The sequence below is a fragment of the Ascidia mentula genome, chromosome 1 (genome assembly GCF_947561715.1).
Source record: "Ascidia mentula chromosome 1, kaAscMent1.1, whole genome shotgun sequence".
In the NCBI taxonomy this organism is placed as follows: domain Eukaryota; kingdom Metazoa; phylum Chordata; class Ascidiacea; order Phlebobranchia; family Ascidiidae; genus Ascidia; species Ascidia mentula.
In genome coordinates, this window is record NC_138566.1 from 9,314,927 (window position 1) to 9,325,072 (window position 10,146).

The 10,146-nt window shown below is 42.4% G+C and overlaps 2 protein-coding genes across 2 annotated transcripts; both read right to left on the bottom strand.

The window, feature by feature from the left end:
• Nucleotides 1-160: 160 nt before the first annotated feature.
• On the bottom strand, nt 161-5,808 carry LOC145908491 (uncharacterized). Its single transcript, XM_082995828.1, has 10 exons — nt 5,767-5,808; nt 4,165-4,296; nt 3,999-4,080; nt 3,418-3,568; nt 2,721-2,928; nt 2,460-2,611; nt 2,190-2,266; nt 837-2,086; nt 667-758; nt 161-527 (listed from the first exon to the last, which is right to left on the bottom strand). Exons 1-10 carry the CDS (start codon nt 5,806-5,808, stop codon nt 161-163), a joined length of 2,553 nt encoding a protein of 850 aa, XP_082851954.1.
• Nucleotides 5,809-8,373: 2,565 nt separating this feature from the next.
• LOC145889892 (ATP synthase mitochondrial F1 complex assembly factor 1-like) lies at nt 8,374-10,073 on the bottom strand. Its single transcript, XM_082980945.1, has 7 exons — nt 9,934-10,073; nt 9,736-9,876; nt 9,623-9,680; nt 9,470-9,562; nt 9,232-9,408; nt 9,001-9,163; nt 8,374-8,642 (listed from the first exon to the last, which is right to left on the bottom strand). Exons 1-7 carry the CDS (start codon nt 10,062-10,064, stop codon nt 8,431-8,433), a joined length of 975 nt encoding a protein of 324 aa, XP_082837071.1. The 5' UTR covers nt 10,065-10,073; the 3' UTR covers nt 8,374-8,430.
• Between the last annotated feature and the right edge of the window lie 73 nt (nt 10,074-10,146).

Consider the following 10,146-nt stretch of genomic DNA (forward strand, 5'->3'; position numbering starts at 1 on the left):
CAAGCCGAAATTCGCTGCGGAACGCTTAAGTTTTTAACCTAAAAAAGCCAACGCGTTGGAACATTCCCGAAAAGTATGAAACACCAATAACGTCTGTACAAACACAAAAAAACGACAGCACCATTTGCACAGAAAATAAGGCCACAAAAATGTTCTGGAATCAGCCTTGAATGGCTGCAGTCTGGCCGGACGCGTTAACGCCAACAATTCTCATCTTGCAGTCGTCCGAGCTGTTGATGGGACTGGGATTGGCCGACGACACGTAGTATGAATCCAGCTCGGATTCACCGCTGCTCATACGCTCATCTTGGAGCCCCGATTCATTAAAGCTGCTGTTTTGTGAGTGACCGGACGTGCTGCTGAAACTTGATTCCATGGACGAGTTTGACATGCGACGAAGGAAGTCCACAGCTTGCATAGAATTCAGGTGTGATTGAACCATTGTCGAAGTTGCTACATGGTTGTCTTCATCGGTCGCTCGCGTTTGCGGTTTTCCGCTTTGGAAATGAATGTGGCCATCGTTTACACTGTAGAAAAAAATATGCCAGTTATTTTCATGTATTACTGATTTTCTTGGAGAACATTTAATCTCAGCAGTACTAAGCATTAATAAAACTCAAGAAATGTTATTTTTGCATTTTGGTTTGCACTGATGGTTTTTCATACCTGTTGTACTTTTCGTGATTCCGCAAATGCCGGTCTAAGTTGGTTTGTTGACCGAACGCACGACCGCACAAGTGACAGGGATATGGACGCTCCTGCAATTGAAGCAACAAGCGGTTAAAATGCTAAAAAATCTGATGCAATTGTACAAAGCAATCAAAAATAATCCGCACCTTTTTGTGAATATTGCGAATGTGGCGTTGAAGGTTAGAGGAAATTGAAAAGCTCCTTTCGCAAAACTTGCATGTGTAAGGTTGCTCCCCGGTGTGCGTTCTTTCGTGACGCGTCAGGTTAGCACTACGAGGAAAAACTTTATGGCAGAACTTGCATGTGTAACGTTCTTTGCTGGGCGAAGCTTCCTTCATTGAAGAGATACCGCTGTTTCTGGCAGCCATGTAATCAAAAATGGGGTTGGGAATACGGAATGAGGAAGGCTGGTGGGCGAGAATATTGTTGAATGCTGGCATTCGTGGCTTCAACGTCGGATAGAAATTGTCGTATGTCTGTCGTAAGTACCACGGCAAGGCCGCCAGTTTGGAAATGTTGCTGTTGTGGGTGGAAAGATGTTTGGCTCGCTGATTCGCCAAAATGGAGTTGGAACCGTAGCGTTTACCATACTGATAGTAAAAGTTCAAGGGATTTTTCCATGAGCGACTGCCTGTGATTGGGGCAACCTTATTAGCGTCAGGTTTCTTAGGAAGTGAAAGGTCCAACGGTTGGCAAATGTTGGATTCAGACTCAAGAGTAGGTAGAAGTTTATCGCTGTGTGCAAATGGACTGTTTGCGGAATAGTTTGCCACAGTCTGCGAAAGCGCTCGCTTTTCCAACGTACTCCGATACAAGATGGCGGCAGCAACGGCTTCAGCGGCAGTATTGCGGCTGTACAACATATTTCGTTTTTCCTGGCTCGCAGAAGGCGCCAACAGCGGGTTCCAGATACGCTCGCGAGATTGCTGAGATTTGTCGTCGTTGCTTAACAAAAACCCGGGGTTCACCGCCGTTTGTCGCAAATCGAGGCTGTGCTTCTCACCACCAAGGTCGACCTGTACACTTGCGTGGCTTACAGAGTTGAGCGTGTAACTGGCGCAAGATGTAGCGCTGCGGAAACGTCGACTATCTGTGCTGATGATTGCCGCCGTGTTGTCGAACGAAGCAAGGAAGGACTCGGCACCGGGGTTGGTGCATTGGACTTGTGCATCAAACGATTTTGAAGATGGGTTGTAACTTTTTTGGTCTCGGCTCCAAAAACGATCCTGGGTCTGGAAAGGAATCTGAGGGAGCTTGGTGTTTGGGAAACACGGGATCAGCGGGACGATGGATGCAGGTTGCGGTACTTTGGCAGATGTGATTGCGGGGGTCGTTTGAGCATGCGGTGCTACATGACTAGCTGAAGATTGGACGACGTTTGAAAGCTTGGCTGATCCTGGAAAACGCAATATCGGTGAGTGGTGAATTACGACATTATAATAAAAAAATGATGTAAAAGCGCTTAAGATTATTCATTTATCTGGTGTTTGTTTTCTTACCTTCACTCCACATTCTCTCACGAACTTGGTCTCGAAAGCCGGAAAATACCAAACCACTCGGTCGGTGATGAACTAAACTAAAACAGAACGCAAAATTCAGCATAATTTTACGGTCACGCGTTTTTTAAGAGAGTTACAGGAAACTTGCCGAATATAGTGCGATGTTACAATTTTTAACCAACTCTATGATTTCAAAAAAACACTTTCATTTGTATTAAGTCATGTAAATCAGGTACGGGAAGTGTTTGTTAATGATTAACATCAACTTACTTGCTTGCGAAACTGCTGCGGTTGTGCACTGAACAAAATCGTCGGTGCTTATTAAGAGAATTTGCATTGGGAAATAGTTGACGGCAGTTTCGGCACTTGATTTGTGCACGACAATCCGAATGCATTCGTTTGTGACGGCATAAGTTGCTGTACTGTAACAAAAATAAACTAGTGTTTCAAAACTCGTTCCTGTAATGTATATATAGTGTTAAACAAGCGTTTGTTTGATATTTGGTGTTTCAAAACTTAGGATTCCCTTACCTGGGTGTACGCTTTGTGACAAACTGCACAGGTGAACGGTTTTACGCTACTGTGAATGTGGCGATGTTGCTTTAGCCCACTAGCGGTACCAAAAGCTTTGCCACATTCTCCACAGGGGTGCGCACGAGCGCCGACGTGGTGTTGTTTTATGTGGCGCTGCAAACCACTTGCATCGATGAAAGTGCGGGCGCAGTTCTCGCAGTTAAATCTACAAACAAACGCATAATAAATACATGATCCTGCATGAAATGTGATAAAGAAGCTTCAGTCAATTTTGGTCACATATAGTTACATTAAAACAAACGTTATCAAAACACTGTACAATTAAAGCACTAAAAACGAACGTAACAGGTTGCTCGTTTTCAATAGTAGAATCTAGTTTTAAGTTTGCTTTTGTACTGTTCGTTTTATTTGACGGTTATCCAACAATTTTACGGTGATAACGGGGTAAACAACATATTCTCCTGATTTGAAAACCACATGTAAAAGTTATTAATTTATTACACAGCGGGCGTGCGCTTAACACTTAGCATGATACAAGCTGTGTGCTTGTTGCAACCACTTATCCCTTTCACAGGAGAAATTTCTTTTTTGCGTCTTTTAACTTTGAAATTTCAAATTGAACTGCGGCATGCACTACGTCGTTCGCATTATAACGTGGAATTTAGTTAGCAATATGTAAATAAACAAATCTTACTTCTTTCCCCGCATTCGCCGTTCGTTGTAGTTTCGAAAAGAGGATCCGCCGTGTCCGTCGTAAGTACTGCGGGAGCATTGAGAGGCCGCACGTGGGGCGAAGTTGGGCGACATTTCGCGCAAACCCCGAGCACACGGTTGCTTCTCGTTCTCTGTAAAACAAAATGCAAGTGGTTTTATTACCGTGTCAAATTCAAGGTGAGTTAAAGTGATAGTGAATTTTGTAAGCTGCATACAGATGGTCAATGTTTTAACATATAACGATAGTGACTCGAAACATTTCGGGATTTATTGTTGAACAAATGCTGTTACTAACACTCATAATACAGATCAACACTTCATACATGTCGCACGATAATGAGAAAAAAATATTCATGTCCATAACATGAAAAGTCATACAAGAATAGGCAAACGACGCCAAGTTAATAGTTAACAAGCTATCAGGTTGTTCTCAGCTCATGGCTTGTTTATTTATAGTCTCACGGACAAGACAAAAAACAAGCAGCTCTAAATATAAATTAAATCACCTTGCCATAAAAATGTCGCACCCCTAAAATACGTTTCATAAAAACATAAATTCACCTTCCGCCGTTTTGTGTGCTGACTCTTCGTCACGTAGTTCCCTCTCCACGGGCGAAAGTCTTTCAAGGAATAGGTTTCGATTCTGTACAGAAACACACAAAATGAGGACGTTAACACCGCACAAGTTAGGACTAAACTATATCAAATACCAATTATTTTGTCTTACCATTTGCATGTCAGTCCACTCTGTCGGGCTTTTGGCGTACGGGGCGAAACGCCGCGAAGTTCTGAAGTAATTCTTCCACTCTGCACTACCGGGCTCGGCCACAACTTGGGTGGGTCCTGGGGTGTCAGTCAGCTGTACAAGCGCAAAGACGCGTCGTTACCGGATCTTTAACGAGCGGATAGGGTTTCTTCTGTCACGCACGTATCACCGTGCAGGATTAAATATTGCCTAACGCGTAAACTCCCAACATTGACCTTCGCGCTTTGTCTGGCTCATCGAAAATCGGGTTCGAGATGGGAGGCCCAGTCGCTTGTCGGACAAATATTTGCGCATGCAGCAACATGCATGGATACAGGGTGAGAGCGAGCGAACAGCTCTGTCAATTTTTACGGCGGTTCATCGACCACAGATATTACCCTCCCCCGCGCCGCCAGGTTTTTATTGTAATCTTCACAAACACGCAGCGCTAATCTTGCAAACATCCGACAATCATTAACCCGGTGGGAGACACGGAAACGCCTGTTCACATCATTAAATCATTTCGCCACCCTCCAAAACGATTCCGTCACCGTTTAAAGCTTTCGTTTTTGTTGGAATTGAGATTGACAAAAGAGGCCGCGACGATTTGTACGTGTTGAAACATGCTCAACAAATTCCCCTGTATTTTCTTCGAAAAGCTGTTCATTTATGGCCATCTCGGGTCTGATTTTCCAGCGGTGATAAGATTTACAGTTTATTTTCGTCTTTACTTAAATATTCGACTAAGCCTTCGCTTAATTACCGGCGGCAAATAATTTACGAAGTGTCAAAGCGTGAATGTCTCAAACAAACACGGTTTAAGACAGAGTGGAACCAACAGGTGTTGACTTGATTGCGACAACCCGGGGGAGGGAATGCGTGCATCTGCTCTGTTGTCGCAGTGACAATGAAATTTATCGCTTGCGAACATAGTTCAACGTTATTTTGAAACGCCACCTCCTCTTGAAAGTAAGCGCCCGATCGAATTGCTCCCTGGCGCCGATTCTTACCCGGCGCTGTCACCATAGAAAGTCATCGGTAGTTATTATCGCAAGCAATTATCGCCTCTGTGGCTGGCGCGCCTCCTGACCTCAGGTGTCTTCTCAATGCCAAACAAACTTTTCCGACCAATTAGCGCCGTTTGATGGTGGTTGGCGAGGCCAACGCGCACGTGTCGCGATCGAGTTAATTTGCTTGAAATCGCCGATAAAGTACGATGACACGCTCGATTTCATTTGCAAAGCGGGGGCCGCTTTAACAATAACGTACATTTCCGAGTTTTAGTTCAACCAGTGAGAGTGCTGCTACAGATTTGTTTTACGAACACAAAAGTAATAATTTCTTTCCTGAGGGCAAAGCGCACTGGTTTATCGCCGTTCCGAAAACAAGGTCAATGTACAAAGTGATTATTTGACAATTTATTCCACCAGTAATAAAACTAATGCTCAACAACACTCTTAATAATAGTAAAAGCCCTGAGTTGGTATTGTGTAACGTTATTCTGGTCAACCATTTACATTTTAACGAGTTACGGTTTATAAACCATAAAAAAAAATATAGGCTGCAGTAGTTAAAAACACTCACCTTGTACAAGGCTCGGCCTTCACCGCTGTTTAAATTCTCCATGCTGCAAATGCGTGCCGTGCGTTGATTATCAGGTCCCGAAGAAGACAAGGCAGCGTCTTCCAGAAGAGCATGCGCGCAATGATTGTCGAATCACTCCTTGGGTCTCATCGCATCGCGCCCGCAGCGAAAAAAGCTTTGACAAAAAAATAAGGCGCTCTTCGTCGGGTGCTGGCCATTCCTTGGCGCTTCGAAGAAACGCTTGCGAAATTCCTTTTGCCACGCGCTCTACGATTTCGACACAACCACGAAAGAAAATTACGCCATTTGTGCATTTTTGTTTGCAATAATCACGGATTGAAGAAAAGTAATTTCGGAGTTTATATTTAAATTATGTGCAAAATTGTCTTCAGGTGATTTATTTGTCAAATACAAACGCATGGAAGCAGTAACTTATTCTTTTTAACGACAGAGGCAAAAAAATAATGCTGTTTAAACAATGCCTAGGGCATTTTTGTTGAAATATTTTTTGAGGCAAGTGCAATAACAAAAAACATAATCTTTATTATTCTATTTCTTTGTTCTGCGAAATGTTGATATTTTTGGGCGGTAAATAATTTTTTTTTGCATTCCACTACATTTACACGCAGCAATCAAACATTACACAAATGCAAGTTGCGAAAGGCCAATTCAACAGTTTCGACCGTGTGTTTGCACACAGCTGGAGATGGAATTCGTTTGTTCGGTGTCGCTAGCCGCTGCGCCGACTTAACAGCCAGTTTACGCCAAAACTTACGTCGCGTTTTTGTCTTTTTTGCCCAAAACATGGTTCGAACGCCAAAAGATTTCAACAAATCAGAATTGATTGCCTCAGATGCCGAAGGGGAGATGGTGTTTCCTCCTCAGGACTCCGCTCCAGCCATTATGTATGATGTGCACAAAGCCCTGGGCCAACCTGGAGGAAGGAGGCGTAATAGAAGTCGGGCTATTAGGACCAAGCTTGCCGCACTGCTGCAAATGACTCAAGCTAAGGTTTGTCACACTCTGGTGGCACATAGAGGAGACAGGTAATTCCCCTTTGCACCCCCACCATCTATTTTCCAGTGCCGAAAGGTCGTAAGACCGTTTTTGCGGCGCGTGCAATTACTGAGAAGTGGCTTGCGGCTCTTGGCTCGAGGGATCAGCTCCCTTCGTTGCGGCAATACAGGAGATGGCCTGACTTGCTCGGGAGAAGGCTATGACACGGTAACCCGAGTTTTCTTTGCATAAAATACGACTTTTTTGCAAGGGCCCACATCATCGCCAATTAATCAGAATCAGAACCCTGGTGCTGGAAGGAACATGCGTCACTAATCAGCGGGGATCTTGCTTTGGGACAACATGTTTGTGCAACAGATTAGCCCACTGTCGTCTTGCTGTTGCTCGACAAGGTCGCGATTCGACAGTGGCAAAGGAAAATTCGACTTGTGTCATGGCCATCAATGCACGCAAATTGAAGCAGCCCTGGTCTTGTTGGTCATAATCCGTTGTGTTTGCTTACAAGCGAAAACGTCTGGTAATCCGATTCCCAGGCGCGAGATTGAATAACAAGCAAGTTATCTGTTTATTGTCCACATGACACGGATGTCCGAGTCAACAAAATGGCAATAATAAACCCTAATCCTCTTTCACTGTCGCACGAGGGCTTTAAGCGGCTCCCAGTGTGCCCTGGAAGAGCGATAACATACTTTGCATTTGCCATTAAATGCATTTTATCGTGTTTTAAAATAGTTAATTGAAAAGTGGTGTTGTTATAAGTCTTTGCTCACGTTGTAGCACAAACACAAATATTAACTCATGCACTAAATATTTGTTGCCGCTAGGTAGCGGTAAATATCGAAGGGCTTTTTCTTCGGGTTTTTACAACTGGCCTTGTATAATATTTAACAACAGAAAGTCATGTGTAAATTTTCTTCCTTGTACAACATACGTACACTAATTTAGTTTAAAAAGTTTCTATCATATCTCCCAGTACACTGTGTCGATAGTCAATTATGGCATTGTTTATTTGTTTCGAGGATGTTACAATTGCAGAAAAGAATTGTGCGTTCAAGTAACGCAACAGCTAGCATCGACTCTTCAATGCAAATAGGAATCAAGGACAATGTTTTGCTTTACACTGGCATATTCTTACATTTGAATAAAATTCAAGTGCTACGCTATTATTTCCGCTGTGCAATGGGAGAATGGAAGCTGAGACAATTGCTGGCAAATTACGTACAAGGAATTTACCCCATTACGCAACAGGTTCCGTCCCGATTGACTTCCTTGCAATATCCTAAAACTGCTGTTAATTTGTTTTCAGCGAAATCTCTCTATGGCGTAAGGCTGTTAAACACGTTTCCTCTCGGACCTGTACAGGATCCACATTGCATGAACATTCGGCAGCAAGTCTAACTGGAATTCGAGTATTTTGAAATTAGAAAAAAACATATTTTGCCGCTCTATACGTTTGCAAACATCCACACAGCAGGTATAGTGTTACATCTTAAGTCATAATGAAACTACCGACATATACAACAAAGCCCAGTTATAACAAAACCATGCTAATATTCTTTTTCAGAGGAAACAGAAGATCAGTTTGGCAAAAAAGTTTATTGACCGCTAAAGCAAACAGATAAATAGGAACACTACGAAACGGCGATACTAGCTTTGCGCGGTAACGCTCGCTCTCGCCGCAAGACCCGAATCCATGGCCGTAATAATGCTTTGAAAATCGAAATTGTTGGGTGAACGGTTGAAATCGCGGAGTAGAGTGGGGTGTTCAGTGTGGAAGTATTGGACGAGATATGTGAGCAATTGTGCGTCTGTGACAGATAGGTGCTCGTCGGTGACCATTCCAGACATCAAGACGATTCCTGAATTATTGTATAAGCAGCGTTATAGCAATAACAACTATGGCAACGTTGCGAACACAACAGCGAACTAGTATAATGATGGCTTTGGTTTAATTTTGCTTGAACTGTGTCTTGTAGCCATCGCTAATGTAGCCATCGGTATATCACGAGGAGGTCTGTCACTCAAAGGGGCAATATTTTACCGATACGCATTGGCGATATTTCAGTCTTACGTCACACATAGTGTTATGTGGGCAACACAGGAATAAGACTGGCTTTTTTTGTAAAATATATTCGAATCTTGATGAAATTCCACACACACAGATCAGTTAACACTTCCTAAAGCTAACAACTTGCTGAGATAATAGTTTTCAAATACCTTTGGTTTCCAACAACTCAGTGTAATGGTTTAATATGAGTTGTGCTGGAGCATTTTCCTGGTGTCTCTGATAGTTTAACAGGGAGGTAAAGTGAAAATCAGATGACTCAAACTGCCCAACAAACATTTCGTACCCATCTTTTCTGGGTATCGGGTAGACAAACTGCAATGTAACAAAACAGGGACATATCTTATAAAGCACTTTAGACTGGCAATAATCACAATGCTTACAAGGGGAAAAGTTTGAGCAGTTGTTTGCAAAATGTGAAAATTGTCCTTTGGGATAACAGCACATACTGCATCTTTTTGGGAATAATGATCGATCCACAAAGCACTGATCTTTTCTGGAGGCAAATCATTTATCAACTCAAGCTTTAGTATCGAGTCCAATGATTTCTTTTTTCCGGTCTGTTAACAGTAACATATTAAGAAATTCAAGAAAACAATCAGAAAAATTGAATCAGCTAACCCTTTCATTGTTATGTTGTGCTGCTGATAAGTTTTTCTCGAGATTTCCTCCAGACTGATTACCATCACCACTGTCAGTCACATGTGCTACGGACTGCAAAATGAAACATGACACATGTCACAAGAGCTATTCTTGCACCAAAATGTAAAACACCTGATCATTTCTTTCACTCAGCAGTTTCATTCGTTTTTCAAATTCCTTATAATTTGTCCTAAAGCAATTAACATCAGTATTCATGTTGTTTACCAGGTTAAAATGTTACTCACTGTTTAAGTTTGTTGATTTTTTCTGCATATTTGTGATAATATGGGTTTGTTTGTAAAGTTGGATTGGTTTTCTGTTCAACACTATCACAATCTTGTTGAAAATTGCTTGAAGATTTATTAGAATGCTTGGAAAGAGAAATCCTTAAAAAACATTGGTGCAGTTGTGTCCAAAAGGTTACAATTGAGTAAAACGCTTACCTTGCATTACCTAAAAGGGAGGGGAAAAGGCGAATGTATCTTTGTTGTACGTTCATAGTGAGTAATGAAAAATTATTTTGGTCTGAACAGCAAGTGAAGCACTGCTTTACTATCAAACCATCTTCATTCATTGGTTTTCATTTCACACAAACGCAAATGATTTACCGCATGAATAATCACGACGCTTCGGCTGAGCAAACACATTTTTTTGTT

What these genes read in the sequence shown, in the direction of transcription:
- LOC145889892 (XM_082980945.1), bottom strand. Translation starts at nt 10,064, where the DNA reads ATGAATGAAGATGGTTTGATAGTAAAGCAGTGCTTCACTTGCTGTTCA. An exon ending in CACAACATAACAATGAAAGG is followed by an intron (nt 9,409 to 9,469) that starts GTTAGCTGATTC and finishes TACTGTTAACAG; the next exon opens with ACCGGAAAAAAGAAATCATT. An exon ending in TGAGTTGTTGGAAACCAAAG is followed by an intron (nt 8,643 to 9,000) that starts GTATTTGAAAAC and finishes ACAATAATTCAG; the next exon opens with GAATCGTCTTGATGTCTGGA.
- LOC145908491 (XM_082995828.1), bottom strand. Translation starts at nt 5,808, where the DNA reads ATGGAGAATTTAAACAGCGGTGAAGGCCGAGCCTTGTACAAG. An exon ending in AAGGCCGAGCCTTGTACAAG is followed by an intron (nt 4,297 to 5,766) that starts GTGAGTGTTTTT and finishes GCGCTTGTACAG; the next exon opens with CTGACTGACACCCCAGGACC. An exon ending in CGGCGAATGCGGGGAAAGAA is followed by an intron (nt 2,929 to 3,417) that starts GTAAGATTTGTT and finishes GTTTGTTTGTAG; the next exon opens with ATTTAACTGCGAGAACTGCG.